A 16,296-nucleotide genomic window follows, 5' to 3' on the forward strand; every position below is an offset into this window, starting at 1 on the left:
CAGAAAGCCCTTGCATAGCCAGGCCCTTTTGCTTCTTATCTCTTCTCTTTTTACTTTGTTTTTCTTCCATTTCCGATTTAAACAGATTACATACATGACCACAGGGATGGCATTTATTTACAATATTAAGTTCAAACGCCACATTGCCATGGTTATTATAAATTGTACAACAAAGGATTCTAATATCTACTATTTTTTCCCTTTTATTAGGCATGGTTGTGATTCTTTATATGGCAGTTGCCAAGAAAATGCTTTGTCTATGCACATTTACAATGTGGCTTTTTGCCCAGGAATTCCTAAAGTATGGGCATTTCACCTAGAGTGCTTTATTATGCATTGTTTATAAAATGGTTACTTTTAACCAGGCATTTTGCCATAGTAGCAGTTTTTAAAGTTCCAGTAGCACCTCCTGCACCTATTGGAAATATCTGAGCACTTATTATGCTCTTTTGGCCTGGCCTGCTGCATGGGTGTACCAGAGAATCACAAACACTGGCATACTACCACTTACTATGATTCCTTTCCAATCAGTCAGACTGTGACTCTGCACTGCTTGGTTTGACTGACATTTTAGCTGGATGGTTCCTGGTGCGGCTCACCAATTTGTTGATAAACTCTACAGTTAGTTGCTTAGCTACACTTTGGTTTGCTATTTTGTTATGAAATATACTCAAGAGGTTTATTAATATGGTACAGGAAAAAGGTTCTGTATTATACCCGTGTCCAAAGAGCGGACCCATGCAGTGATGTGACATTCACCTTATGAAGATGGTGTGCTCCTGCAAGCTACTCCCTTAAAGCCATCCCTACTTTTTTACTAGAAAAAGTTACTATATGCATCATTTAATTAGTCAGCTTTTTGCCTGGTTTGTTCTGGTACCATAGTGTGCCCTGTGCAGTCCAAGTTATGATGCACCCATATCTTTATTTTGAGTACATACATTCCAGGTACTAAGGGGGATGAAGGCACCTGCTAGGTTGTGTAGGCAACTCTTTTCTTGTAGTTCTGAAGAAATAATCATTTGTCCTAATACTGACAGTTGTTCTATCTGTTTACGCCAAGGTTTATGTCAACTGATGCACGGTGTTATGGGATGCTTAGCATAAGTGTTCAGGATTCTAATAAAGGTGCAGGCCACTCTAGGCTATATAGCTGCTATATTAATGCTTAATATGTATACTTGAATGTTTAAAATATTTAATAAACTTGAATGGTTTAAAATATATTATCAGTATAATATGTGTGTGCTAGCTAGTGTATAGCCAACCAAGTGCTGAGTGGGGCTAGAGTGGATGGCATGCTACTCCTGAAGCTAGTGCTGTTTAAATTGATGTGGGAAAGCAAAAAGGGGTGGGGGGAGGCAGTGGATTAGGAATGTCATTTGAGCTGTGTGCAGATGGTGTAGAAATTCAAGATAGGCTGGGCTTGCTTATACAATTAAGCTACCAAATATTACTATTAAGAAACTTATTGCAAAAGTATGGTTGTGGCTGGAAACCCTTTTTGAAAAAAAGTGATTGCTTCTCATTGCATCACACCTTATTTAAGCATGGTATTTAAACACAGGAAAGGCAGTTACGCCTGATGAATGATCCCTCTTGACTGAGGAGCTCCCTAATCTTCTGTAATTAACTCATCTATACTTGAGTGGCCCTTGATTTTTCAAGGATGCTTTTTGATCCTATCTTCTGAGGGATACCACATCAGGTATTCAATTTTCATCTCAGGAGACCCCTCCCCCCTTTTGTTAGGAAAGGGTGGAACTTTGTGACAAGTGCTGGATTGTTGATTAAGCAGAAGCCAGGAGGTCAACACCTTCTTAGAAACATGTAAAGGTCTTTCCCCTTGTTTTGTTTAGATTTCCTTTGTCCTTTCATGTCATTACCAACAATGCTTTGAAACACACAGAATTTAAGAGTATAAAGGGGGTAGCAATCCACCTAGCAAGTGCACTTCAAGACTGAGAAATCATTCCACACACAACTGTCATCTCGCCCAGCTGTTTTCTGAGACTACAAATCCAAGCTCTCGGAGAAGCTGTCAAGAATTGAAACCACTGCTTCTTGCCCTCATGGTGAGGAAAATTGCTTTTGCAGCTAACATATACTAGACTTTTGGTTTCGGGGCTCATTTTATAAGTGGAGCAATTAAAGCTTTTCTGTCATTATTGAACGAGTGTCATGTCAATTCCTTGAATGCACTAATATCAGATCCTGGTTGGTCAGGTAAGGATAGGGCACAATGATATAAAGAGGAGAGGCGACTGCATCTTTCATAGGCTAAAGAGGGCATGCTGACCTGTAGAGCAGGGGTGGGAACGTCCGGCCCATGGGCCGTATAAGGCCCGCGAAATCATTTGGTCTGGCCCTGGTGGCGGGGGGGAATTGGGCGGCAATTCGGCGGCGGTGTGGTTTCATGGTGGCGGCGGGTTCCGTGGGGGGGTCAGTGCCCGCTGCAGAAACCCTGCTGCAATTTGCCCCTTTTCTGCGGCGGGGAGACTTGGGCAGCGGGTGCTGCCCCTGGAACCCTGCCGCCACCGTGAAACCCCCCGCCGCTGAATTCTCCCCTGCCACCAGGGCCACCATCAGGCCCTTGACAGAAAAAAGGTTCCCCACTCCTGCTGTAGAGTCATGTGCAAAGGCGTGAGGGTGGAAACCTGAAATTAGAGAAGCAGTCCCCAAACTTTTTACCTCATGCTCCCCCTTTACCTCTGTTGGCATCCCTGTGTCCCCCCAGCTCTGGCTGGAGGTGATGCCACAGTTGGGGTGGGGATCCAGGCCAGGCCCAGAGGTGAGCTGAGGTCACAGGTGGGCTGGGTCATGCTTCCTTCCCAATCCCATGGGGGCTGGCCCTGGCCCAGGCCCGGCCACCCCCCCATGTTCCTCTGCATCCCCCTGGGCTGTGTGCGTGCCTCATCCACGGTGTGGGGACCCCTGAACTAGAGGCGGAGCAGATCTGCTGCTGGGCAGGGGAGACAGATGATTTTTGCACTTCGGCAGTGGAGGGGAAGGCGGGGGTCGGAGACACGTTGCAGGCCCCCAGGTGGGCAGCGGCTGAAATACGTGCCGTTCTGCCTTTACGGTGCCCGTGCTTGGAGTCGGCAGGGCCCCTTCCCCTGGCACAGGCACGGCCCGACCCCAGTGGGCCGAGGGCGATCTGAGGGAATGGGGGGGCAAGATTGGGACCCAATGCGCGGGGGAGGGGCGGGCCTGACGGGACCAGCGCCTCCACCCTCCCCCGCGACGGCATCAGCCCCTCGGTGTCTGCCGCGACCAGCCAATGAGGACGGGCGAGGCTGGCGCGGCGGCTCCGGTTGGTTGAGGGCGGGGGCGGTGGCGGCCGCGCTGGGCCGGAGCTCAGCCGGGGTCGGGCTCTCTCCTCTCTTCTCCTCGCCTCGCCTCGCCGCGTCCAGGCGCCGCTCGTGCCGTTTGCTCGGAGCCGCCCCGCGGTCGGACGGGCAGGGATGGCGGCGGCGATGCAGGGCGGCCGGGACCTCGCGAGGCTGCTGCGGGTACGGAGCCCCGGCCGCGGAAATGGGGCCTGTCGCCGCGCCCCCTCCCCCGGGCTTTGTCCTTCCCCTGCCGCGTCGGGGGCTGCCCGGGCCCGGGCCCTGAGTTCACCCGGCGGGGGGGCAGCCCCACCGGGCCGGACCGGACCGGGCTGGGCTCCCATGTGGGGCGTCTCCTGGGCGCTGGGGAGCCTGGCCCCGCAGCGCCCCCTCGCCCCCCGCAGCGCTGGAGGTGGCTTGCCCAAGGACAGGGGCAGGCCGAGGCCCAGGCAGGAGCGTTAACCCCAAGGCCCCTCGTGCGGGTGGTGGAGGGCGCCAGTCCTGTGTCCTCCTCACCCGCAGTTCTGCCCCCCACCCCAGCCCCCCGCGCTGCCGCCTGTCCCCACGCCGGCCGAGGCTGGGGTCGGGGGTGGCGGTCAGTGCTGGCGGTCAGTGCTGGCCAGGAGGTGGGTGGGCAGCGGTGCCCCGCCAAGCCCCCGCACAGAGTTTGCTGATCGAAGGAGTTGGGGGCCTGAAGGGCCCGTGGCAGAAGCCTGAAGTATTGTTTGAGGGGCTGTGAGGCCGGGTACGTGGGTCGCCCTTGGCTCACCCTCTGGGACAGCAGGGTCATGCCAGCCTCAGTTTTGGAAGGGGGGATGAGGCAGGTGAAGCATCCAGCATTACTGGTTCATGCAAAGATCAGCTGTGTCCGCGGAACCAAAGTGGAGATGTTAACAGCTGCCAGGGTTTAAACAAATAAATCCGTTGTCTGTACATCTAGGGGCACTGCTCGCTGCAGTCAGCTGTGTTTACTGGGTGCTCACTTATTTGTACAATTGACTGAATAACATGAAATGTAAATAGTCTAAGATAAAAGGCTGTTACCCCGGTTGGTTTTCAGGTCATTCTAAGAATAAACTACTCTCCGGACTGTTCAAATTAAATCTTAAAGGGATATATAGTCCGTTTTAAAGTTACCCGTTTGTCAGAAAACTTCACACCTAAAATAGTTACAGATAGCCACCCAAATTGACTGGAACTGAAAGATTAGAGGAAATGTTTTCTTTTTCATTGAATTTTGTTAAATGCATAAAATTATATAAGCAGTTTCCTCTTTCTTGCTCCTGAAATTTTAGCTTCACAGCGGGAAAAACAGTTCTAAAAATCATAACGAGCATTTGTCAAATAAATGAACAAAGTCCATTTTGTGATGTACTAGTTTTTTATTTTTTCATGTGTTTTTTAACTTAAAAAATTCATTTATTCTTAGTGTTTCCCAGTCACTTGTGAAAATTGGACATTTCTTACAATATACCTGTTGCTGAGCTGAAACTTCAGGACACCAAAAATTACAAAGTAAAATTCTGAAAAGAACTTTCTTATTTTCAGGTTTTGAAATATACAAACCGGGGTTATGCATCACAGCGCATATGTAATGTAAGTATTAAGTAGCATATGGTGACATTAGTTATGATAAACTATCACTATTAGTCTGCTTTTAGAGTCTGATCTTTAAAAACTTGAGCATTGCAACACACTTGCAGTGTAGAGAATGTGTAACTTGGCCGAAGTCACACAGCTTGTCATTGGCAAAGCTGGGAATAGAACTTAGGTCTTCTGACTTCCAGGGCCCTGCTCTAACCACTAGATTGCAAAAACTTCCATTTGAGAGAAATTACTTAAAAAAAACATAGAAACTCTTCCCTTCCTCCCCCTCACCCCCATTTGTAATATGACCACAATTATATAGTACCTATGCTAAGATATCTTGGTACATGATATGCTTGAATAAGAGTACTGGTTACCTATTTCTCACTTAGTATCAGAACGCGGCAGAGCAGTGTATACATTTTTCTAAGATCTGTCTGTATTGAAATATCAGATAACTTTAGAGTGTACAATGCTGCAGAGGAGTTGGGAAGGCAGGACATCATGTTCCAATTCTAAGAAATTTTGTTCTGTTAAACTTAGTGAGCTGGTCAATGCTATCTCTCATTTTGAAAATTCCACTTGACAGTGACATGTCTGACCTGGTCTATAACTGAGGACAGCTGAGTGTGTCTGCCTCTTGAGTTTGTTAATCCCATTACTGGTTACTTATGGAGGGGGAGGGGAGTAAATCAAGTGACACAAGGTATTCCATCCAAAACCCTGCCTACCTCAGTAAATAAAGAACCAAGGGCCTGACACTACAAAGTGCTGAGTGTCTTTGACTCCCACTGAAACATGGGGGTTCAAGGTTCTCATCAACACCACCGAGGAAGCATTCAGGAACAGACCCCAAATGGGGAACCCAGACTTTAGTCCCTTCAATGTCAGCACATCATACTGCCATCAGATTAATGGGTTACCTTAGCAGGCAGACAGTTGATGTGACTGAGGGCAGGGTGGATAAAAATCAGTGATTTAAAATAAATAAATAAAATTGGATTTTTTGGATTTTTTTAAAATCATCAATAAAATACTAAATTTCTCATTTAAAAAATAACAGTTACAATTAAATCTCATCACAAACATGCTAAACCTACACTTACAGTCTCATAAAAATGAATTAATGGCTCTAGTCTGTCAAGCCTAACTACCAGCTCTTGCTTCTTGAAAATTCTGAGTTTTCAGTTTCGGTTTCAGTGTCTGAATTAATGGCTCTATTCTGCCCAGCCTAGCTACCAGCTGTTGCTTCTTGAAAGTTCTGGGCTGTCAGTTTCTGTTTCAGTTTCTGTTTCTCAGCAAACTAAAGTCACATGTGCAAAGAAAGAAACAGGCTGGATGGGATTGTTGTTCTGTGCTTATGTGGTGGTGGAGCTGGGCCAAGCAAGGCAAAGGAGTTAAGACAAAGGACGGAGGCAGAGTAGAAAGGAACAGTGGAGTGGCCTGGAAAGAAAATGGGAAGATATTATTCAGTACGCACACAGCTTCCTATATTCCCCTACACTTTTGCCACAGAAAAACTGTCATAGCTTCTGGGCGTAAGAGAGACCCTATTTGGGAGTATTTTGAAGAAATTCCTTCCCTGGGTAAAAAAGGAAAACGTGTCAAAGGTAAGCAGAGCAAGAAGGAGATGCAGAGCCTAGTTACAAGAATGAAATATCATAATGAAAACTGCTTATTGGGAGAAAATGATGTGGATGAAGATGTGGATATGTCTGAAGAACAATGTGGATCAACTGGTTAGTAACTTAAATCATTCACTTTGCAATGCATCATTCTTCAAGACTCTCTCTACACCTTTTAGTATAAGTGTGATTTAACAAGTAAATTTCCAAGCTGTTTGCTGTGTTGGATTTTGCTAGGGAAAAAAGTTTACCTTAGCTAATCCTTATGGCTTGTTTAATTAGTTAACTAGGTTTAGAATCTATCACCCAAGTATACGGTACAGAAAGCTGCAGTAAGAGAAATGTAGAGTTGCCAGTTGCCACTGGGTGTCATTTTCTTATTTTATATTACATAATACATTCCCCTTATTTTGGAACATCATGGCAGCAGACCATAACGGTGATGCCATAAGTCTGTTTGCATTTTTACTTCAGCATAACTCAGTTTTCCCAAGGGAACCCCATCCTATACTTGTTTTCTCAAAAAACAGAAGTGCCCGTGAGTTCTATGGGGCTTACTCCAAAATTAAGTGTACTCCAAGTGCAGTCAGTCTTAGCTTTTTTGGTAATTTGGAATCAGATCTGCGTCCTTGCTGAAAAAAAAAGTCAGTGATTAAGTGAATGATGGAGTGAGAAGAACTGAGAAGAATGACTATTCAAAATAATTTTTGAATATTGTTTCAGGATTCCATTTAAGCATAAGAGACTGTGACTGTCTATCTGTAACAACTTCAGAGTCATCCTTTGGTACTTTTAGCAGCCGTGCTGCAACTAAACATATTTCAGAGACCAAAGTATCAGTAGCAAGCAAAAGATTTCAGTCATCCAGTAAAACCACCAGCATGGGTGGGTTTGTAGTATGGACCAGCAATACACCATAGATGAAAAGATTGCTTGGTTCATTTAAACCACAAACTCTTTCTTTCACATTAACAATCAACACTTCATTGACATGGGTGAGTCCTTACGACCAGGCTACACTCCATCTGGTGGAGCAGACATTGGTGGTAGGTTGCTAGATATAGTGTATGAGAAGGAACTCGAACAGTGTGCAAGAAGTACTGAGGGGAAATTTGCCAGTTTAAGCTTTGATGGGTGGAGCAGTGCACAAAATGATCCAGTAACATGTGCCTGTGTGACAATAGAAGATGGGGTTGCATATCTTTCAGAAACAATAGATACATTTGGAAATGCCCACACAACAGAATATTTAAAAGAAGTGGCAGTGAAAGCTGTAATAAACTGTGAACAAATATTCAACTGTCACATGCGCAGTTTTGTCACACAATACTGCAAACATGGCAAAGATGAGAAGATACTTAGAAGGAGAAACGGAAGGATGCGCCTTAACATATGGCTGCAGTGGCCATTCAATGCATCTTTTAGCCAAAGACTTAAGTACGTTTTCTCCAGGAATAAAAGAAAATGTTGAAGTCACTAAATACTTCTGTAACAACCGTTTTGCTTCAGTTTCACTGAAGAGAGCAGGAGGATCCAAACAAATTATCCCTCAAGATGTTCAGTGGAATTCTATGGTTGATTGTTTTGAACAATTTATTAAGGACTGGCCTATTCTCACAAAACTTTCTGAAGAAAACTGTGATAAAATAGATGGAAGTATCTCATCCAAAGTATCTAACGTTGGATTAAAGAGGAATGTAGAGGATATGCTCAGTATACTGAAGCCTATATCCATAGCCTTAAACAAACTTCATAGAAATTGTTGCTACATTGCTGATACGTCGAAATTTGGAAGATTTGGAAGAAAGATATACCTCACAAGAAAGTTAAACTGCAGACAGTAAAGAAGTGAATGGATCAAGCACTAACTCCACCTCATTTTCTTGCGAACATTCTTGACCCCAGATATAAAGGTAAATGCCTAACTTCTGAAGAAGATGTGTCATGGCATGGACATCTCAAAATCACTCCTCAGTTATGCCAGTCATAATAAATTTCAGGGCTGGAGCAGAACCATTTAAACAGTATGTGTTTACTGATGATGTTTTGAACAAAGTCACTCCCCTGAATTGGTGGAAATCATTTCATGGTGGAAACCATCTTCAAGAAAGGGAGGAAAGAGGAACCAGGGAACTACAGACCGGTCAGCCTCACCTCAATCCCTGGAAAAATCAAGGAGCAGGTCCTCAAGGAATCCATTTTAAGGCACTTGGAAGAGAGGAAGGTGATCAGGAACAGTCAACATGGATTCACCAAGGGAAAGTAATGCCTGACCAACCTGATTGCTTTCTATGAAGAGGTGACTGGCTCTGTGGATGTAGGGAAAGTGGTGGACGTGATATACCTTGACTTTAGCAAAGCTTTTGATATGGTCTCTCACAGTATACTTATCAGCAAGTTAAAGAAGTATGGGTTGGATGAATGGACTATAAAATGGATAGAGAACTGGCTAGAGCATAGGGCCCAATGAGTAGTAATCAATGGCTCCATGTCTAGCTGGCAGCCGGTCACAAGCGGAGTGCCCTAGGGGTTGGTCCTGGGGCCGGTTTTGTTCCACATCTTCATTAACGATCTGGAGGATGGGGTAGATTGCACCCTCAGCACGTTTGCAGATGACACTAACCTAGAGGGAGTGGCAGATATCCTGGAAGGTAGGGATAGGATACAGAAGGACCTAGACAAAATGGAGGATTGAGCCAAAAGAAATCTGATGAGGTTCAACAAGGACAAGTGCAGAGTCCTCCACTTAGGACGGAAGAATCCCACGCACAGCTACAGACTGGGAACTGACGAGCTAGGCAGCAGTTCTGCAGAAAAGGACCTGGGGGTAACAGTGGATAAGAAGCTGGATATGAGTCAGCAGTGTGCCCTGGTTGCCAAGAGGGCGAATAGCATAGTGGGCTGCATTAGTAGGATTAGTAGCATTGCCAGCAGATTGCGGGAGGTGTTTATTCCCCTCTATTCGGCATTGGTGAGGCCGCATTTGGAGTATTGTGTCTAGTTTTGGGCCCCCCACTACAAAAAGTTGGAGAGAGCCCAGCGGAGGGCAACAAAAATTATTAGGGGGCTGGAGCACAAGACTTACGAGGTGAGGCTGAAGGAACTAGGCTTGTTTAGTCTGCAGAAGAGAAGAATGAGGGGGGATTTGATAGCAGCCTTTAACTACCTGAAAGGGGCTTCCAGGGAGGATGGAGCTAGGCTGTTCTCAGTGATGGCAGAGGACAGAACAAGGAGCAACGGTCTCAAGTTACAGGGGGGGGAGGTCTAGGTTGGACATTAGGAAAAAGTTTTTCACTAGGAGGGTGGTGAAACCCTGGAATGGGTTACCTAGGGAGGTGGTGGAATCTCCATCTTTAGAGGTTTTTAAGCTGTGACTTGACAAAACCCTTGCTGGGATTATTTAGCTGAGGTTAGTCCTGCTTTGAGCAGGGGGTTGGACTAGATGACTTCCTGAGGTGCCTTCCATCTCTATGATTCTATGATTAGCCAGGCACCTTGAAACAGAGTTCCTTTAGTTGCTAAGCCAACTTTTCACAGCAGTAGCTTCCTCTGCAGGTACAGAGATAATATTTTCGTTTGGTACTATTCACTCAAAGCTAAGAAATCAACTGGGAGTTGAAAAAGCAGGAAAACTTGTATTTCTGTTTCAGTCTATGAATAAAAATGACAGTGGAAGTGGGGAAGATGAGAGCTAATTGTAGAAGTTTTAAGGACAGTGTATGTTTGTTGTTGTGATGACTTGTCTGTTAGAGTTAATAACATTTGAAAAAAATAAATAAAAAAGTTTAAGGACAGCTGTCAGCCAGCAACTTAGGAGACTGCTGCAATTGCAAATGTGAAATATTTATGTAACATTTAAGATTTTGTTTAATAAAATATAAGTGCTATTGTGTTTGTGTGTGTGATTTAGTTCTTACCATTTCTAATGTACTGCTGCTGCATCTGCAGCTTGACACAGGTAATGACTATTTCCTAAATTAATAAAAATCAAGTTATCTAAAAAATTACACACAGTATACCCTCCTATATGTTGCAAAATGCTGTACTGAGTTGTAAATTAACATGGTTTAATGATCAGATCTGCACCATTGTTTAACAAATATATGAAGAAATATCAGTTTGAAAACTTGTTTTAAATCAGTGATTTTCTCTTGGTGATTTAAATCATGATTTAAATTGGTGATTTAAATCAATCCACCCTGCCTGGGGGTGGGTGGGTGGGAACTGAGTAAAACTAGGGGTAAAAGCAATACAAATCATAATAATAATACTTAAAATAACCCTATAGTATGTTGTAATTCTAAATACAGCAGAATCTGAGTTATGAACACCTTGGGAATGGAGGTTGTTTGTAACTCTGAAATGTTCATAACTCTGGACAAAATGGCATGGTTGTTCTGTCAAAAGTTTACAACAGAATGTTGACTTAATACAGCTTTGAAACACTACTATGCAGAAGAAAAATGCTGCTTTCCCTTTTTTTTAGTAGTTTACATTTAACACTGCACCGTACTGTAGTCGCTTCCCCTTCTCTCCCCGGTCTCTGCTGCTGCCTGATTGTGTATTTCTGGTTCCAAATGAGGTGTGTGGATGACTGGTCAGTTTGTAACACTGGTGTTTTGTAACTTTGAGGTCCTGCTGTAGTCAGATGCAGTAAGCTCCTAGCTGAAAGTCAGACCTTATTTCATTCAAAAGTTAGTTTGTTCTTAGTCCCCCAAGAAGATTTCTGATATGACATGACTTTGGCTAAGTTATAATGATGTTCTTAATGTCTTGTCTCTTGAGCAGGTATTTCAATTAATATAAAATAATAATTAATTAAAACATTGATACCACAATAGCACCTAAAGTCCATGACCAGTTTGGCCCTTCTTTGTGTTGTACAATTATATACTATGCCTAATATGACAATCACTACCCCAAAGAGCTTACAATCTAAAAGACAAAAAACAAAGTATGAACAAGTTAAAAGAAATTTTATGTTTTTAAATACTGTAACTTACCGCATATTCTTTTCTATTAGGAAGTGGTCATAGCAAGTGCAGCACGGACTCCCATTGGATCTTTCCAAGGATCCCTTTCATCGTTGCCAGCCACTGAACTTGGTTCCATTGCAATTAGGGGAGCAATTGAAAGAGCAGGTATGTGTAAATGTTTGTTCACAAAATAAAGTTACGCACTGTCTGGTGAACAGTTTTTATTTGTATCTTGTTTTGAAAAATAATATCTTTTAAAAAAAAAAAGAAGTGTGTATGTGGGTGGGTGAGTTTTTAATCTTAGAGATCTTAAACTTTTATCAACTGATACTATTAAAAAACAAAATCTAAGCATGAAATGTGTAAAACACTTAATGTCTGTTTCTTAGTGCTTTTGTTTTCATCTTGCTTTTAAGACTAGAATGTTAATCAGTGGGCTGTGTGAAATAAGATGTTAATCTGGTTCCTGCTGGATAGGTGTCCATCTCACAAAACCTATCACCACAATAGATACTGATTTATAATCTGAGTAGCAGTTAGAGTAGATGTACTAAAGATATGGAGATGGAGTTGCTCTAATGAGTTGAAACACAGTGCCCAGGAGTTTGTTGAAGCCAGCATTTCTGCTGCTTGTGCTGTTCTTGTTCTGTAGATGCTTATAGGACTTCAGTCTCCAGAGCAGTCTTCAGCATTTTTTGATGAACCATAAGTGTGGAAACCCAGGAGGCTCTTGATGTAGGTCTGTGTGCTGTGTTTTAGCTTCACTGGAGTGAAATATGTGCATTTTATTGCCAGTGTTAGATTGAAAACTTTATCTAAAATGTAAAAATACTAGTGTATTGCTACTCTCCCTTAGAAAAAGCCTGTTGGTTTATTTTATAGGTATTCCTGCAGAAGAAGTGAAGGAAGTGTATATGGGTAATGTCCTGCAGGCTGGACAAGGACAAGCTCCAGCAAGACAAGCATTACTGGGTGCAGGTATTAACATACTGTTTTTGTTTCTGTGCTTAAAGATCTAGAGAATTTATATTACAGAGAGCTGCTATAGAAATGTAGGTGCAAATTATAACTATTTTACTTGAGATGAAAGTTAGCCCCATATGAAATATTAGTGATGGTGAAAGGCAATCTTTTGTAATGAGGGGCTGTGCAGCAAGATTAGCAGCTAATAGTTGTTAAATGCTAAAAAGGGATGATATAACTATATTATAAATAGAATAGTGTGGTTGTCTTAATTGATTAATAATATATTTACTTGCCTTAGGTTTACCAATGTCTACTCCTGCTACAACTATCAATAAAGTTTGTGCTTCTGGAATGAAGTCAGTCATGATGGCAGCACAGAATCTGATGTGTGGGAATCAGGTATGTGAATTTTACTGCCTGTTAACCTCGAATGTGATATCTGATGACCAAAATGTGGAAATTCTGATCTCTGAGAAATACAAGACTGTGATGATTTCCTACCCAATATAATATACTACGTTTTGGTTTTGTGCTAACACTGCTTAACAAGAATGTATTTTGCTTACACAAATCCTAATTTTGTAGATGTTTAAATATATTTTATTTTGATAAACAGATTTGTTTAACTGTGTATTTAGAATGCATCTCTCATATATCTTAGAATACAGTTAATAGTGGAAGTAGTTGTCAGTATTACAAGTTTTTCTTTTTAATGGGAGGAGAGGGTAGAGAAGCAAAATACCTAGATCTTAACAAGGTTGCTTTGATTCATGCCTCTTGTTCTGACTAGGGGTATATTTAAACTGGAGACTATACTGACATAGCTCTCTAGTGTAAATGCAACGTATGCTGACAAAGGAGTTTTTCCTTTTGATCTAGGAACACCATCTCCCCAAACAAAGTATGCTGTGTTGACTGAAACCCTCTTCTGTCAACAAAGCTGTGCCTCTGGGTTTTGTTAGTATAGTTACATCAGTTGGGGTGTTTTGTTTTGTTTTTTAACCACCTGATTGACATAGTTATGCTGATGTAATCTTTCAGTGTAGACCAGGCCTAGACTGGGGAAAAAAAATCTTAGCTTAATTTTGTCCTTTTTAATTCCACATAAATTATCCAATAATAACTGGCAGAAAAGACTTAAAATCTGCACATTCTTCTTCCAATTTTCTGCAATATATATTTAATCTGCCAATTAGGTTTTCCAAAGATGTACCATATCTGCTGACATAAGTATTCTCTTTTTAATTTCTTAAATATACACACACACTCCTCTCTCAGTTAGTTTTACTGGTATCAATGATTTAAGTCCACTGTTTAATCCACACCAAACCCAAGTCTGACACAGTATTAAGGGCTTGGTCTAGAGCCTATTGAAGTGTAGGAGAGTCTTTTGCCACTGATTTTACTGGTCTTTGGTCAGGCCCCAAATGGTATTCTTGCCACTAATATACCTGAGGTTTACATTTGATGGATTCAGGCCACACACTTTGTAGGGGCTCTCATATTTTAGAGAATTAGAGATTTCTCCTGAAGTGATTATGCATGCCCTGCTGTCACTGTCTCACTACCCACTTTGCTGGATTCAGCCCTAATTGGGTGTAAGTAGGACCTAGAAACTATATTGTTTGAGATTTTTTTCCCCAGCTGCACACTCAGTAAAGGCCCTATTCTGATCCCATTAAAGTCAGTGACAAAATTCCCTTTGATTTCAGTGGATGTGTGATAAGGCCCTAAAACAGCACTGTACTGGATTTATAAATTATTGTAAAACAAACTGGAAGGGCTGGAGACATAAAATTATATAGGATCAAAATAACAAAGCCAAAAAACCCAAAACATTTTAAGAAATCTTCTGTTCCCTTTTCTGGCTTCCTGTTTGTGATTTCAGCTCACAGCTGCTTTTCTGAGTTCTCTCCTGCCCTTCTCATTTTCATGACTCTCGATTTCTTTAATTGGATCCAGTGTATACCTAATTTTGAACAAAGCATCATTACTTTTCTTAATCCTCTGACTGATTCCTTGCAAAGTATCCTTTATGAGGATGCAATATAGAAATGTCTTACTGAACTTTTCTATTAGACTACAGAAAAACATGAAATTTGGCATTTTTCTTGTCTCTTACCCATATGTCATGCACTGCATTAAAAATGGTTACATATAGACTTCATGTGTTAAGCCACAGTGAATGGTGAACCAGATCTTATAAAGGGTGATAAAACTGCAGGAACTACTTCTTGAAAACTGTGTAGAAATATTCATTAATGCACATATTCATTCAATTGAACTTTGGGTTCAATTATAAAACTGTTTAAAGTGTCCTGTTTGTTGCCAGCTTCTTAACAGACAACATGGTAAACTGTGTTATGAAGTTGAGTCAGATATTTCTATATTGTGAGACGACACAACATTATGTAGAGCAGCTAGAACTTCATGTGAACACATCTCTCTTCCTTGCTGGTGTTGTAAGTTCTGAAACAGCTGCTTGTCCTGTATATATATCATGTTGCTAATGGAGAACTGAAATGGAACAAATATGCAAAACTAAGACTTCTTAATAAGAAAATTCTACTTTAATCTTGGAGGCACTTACATTTCAACAACTGAGGTGCAGGAGAAAGAAAATACTAATTGACGTGAGGTGACCAGAGCACCAGTGCAGTGAATGAAAGATTAAAAAGAAATATTGGTTAAGAAATTTGTCAAATAATCTCTCTTTTCTCAGAAACTCTCCATATTGTAACTTGCCTGTAACTAATCTTCAAGACTTGCTTGCTTCTCAGATCTTTTGAAATTACAGCTCAGACTTCCTCTGCCAACACCTGTTAATTGTTTTCACTCTTTACTGTTGTTTTAGTTTAAAAATTGCTTCTATTTTTTGTGTAAGAAAAATTTGTAACGTGTTCGTTAATCTTTTATTATTTTGTGGGAAGAAATTTTATATAAAATGACTTTTATTGTAAACTACCTTAACATATGCTTGTTTTGTTTGAGAAGGATGTGATGGTGGCTGGTGGGATGGAGAGCATGTCTAATGTTCCCTATACAATGAGCAGAGGAGCAACACCTTACGGAGGAGTAAAGCTGGAAGACTTGATTGTAAAAGATGGCTTGACTGATGTTTACAACAAAATCCACATGGTAATTATTACTGTTCAATAATACTGTCCGACAACTTCATTTTTTGCCAACCATGAGCATACCACCGAACTCTGAGTTTATTAGTAATGGTTCAATTTTTGGTTGTGGCATGCTTGGGAAATGAGGGCCAGAACTGGTTCGGGGGAAAGGATTCTTCCACTTTCGTGATTCTTACTGGAGTGGCGTGGGGACACTAGGGAGAAGGCCAAAATTCAGGAGTAGGCCAAGTGGTTCTTTTCTCTGTGTCTGTTTGAGGTCTTTCTCAAGAGTTGAGGTAAGTGGTAGACAGTGACCCAAGACCCAGGTGTATGCTGTAGAACACACAGTTAATCACTTAGAGCTCACTATTCCTTCCAGGAGGGACAAATAAAGCTTCTCAACCTCCCTGAGGGCATCCACTTGTATAGTACAGCAGGGTTTCCCTGTTACTCCCTTCTCTTCAATATATATGTGAGGTTCCTAGAGGAGAATGAGATTTGAGACGATTGATATGTTCTCTCATCTGATACTTCCTCAATGTATTTGATTCTTGTGATTTCACGTCAGCTAGCATCCTGACAAATGCTTGCTGATTTAAGATGAATCCGGATAAGATTGAAGTGAGGCTGGTGGGCATTTTGAGGAGTTAATGATTGTTCTTCCTATTGAAGGACTCTTCCTACCCTTTGTCTTAGT

At 42.0% G+C, this 16,296-nt stretch overlaps 1 protein-coding gene across 1 annotated transcript in view; it reads left to right on the plus strand.

Moving 5' to 3' along the window:
* The first annotated feature begins 3,357 nt into the window (after nt 1-3,357).
* ACAT1 (acetyl-CoA acetyltransferase 1) overlaps nt 3,358-16,296 on the plus strand; it is a 31,059-nt gene continuing 18,120 nt past the window's right edge. Inside the window, exons 1-6 of the mRNA XM_067562806.1 lie at nt 3,358-3,512; nt 4,878-4,925; nt 11,565-11,682; nt 12,400-12,495; nt 12,782-12,882; nt 15,478-15,621. Of these exons, the coding sequence (XP_067418907.1) occupies nt 3,465-3,512; nt 4,878-4,925; nt 11,565-11,682; nt 12,400-12,495; nt 12,782-12,882; nt 15,478-15,621 (555 nt within the window). The 5' untranslated portion in view covers nt 3,358-3,464. The remainder of the gene's footprint in view (nt 3,513-4,877; nt 4,926-11,564; nt 11,683-12,399; nt 12,496-12,781; nt 12,883-15,477; nt 15,622-16,296) is intronic.

This window comes from Emydura macquarii, unplaced genomic scaffold, assembly GCF_026122565.2.
Source record: "Emydura macquarii macquarii isolate MOO-44397 ecotype Brisbane River unplaced genomic scaffold, CSIRO-AGI_Emac_v2 contig_2473, whole genome shotgun sequence".
NCBI classification, from domain to species: domain Eukaryota; kingdom Metazoa; phylum Chordata; order Testudines; family Chelidae; genus Emydura; species Emydura macquarii.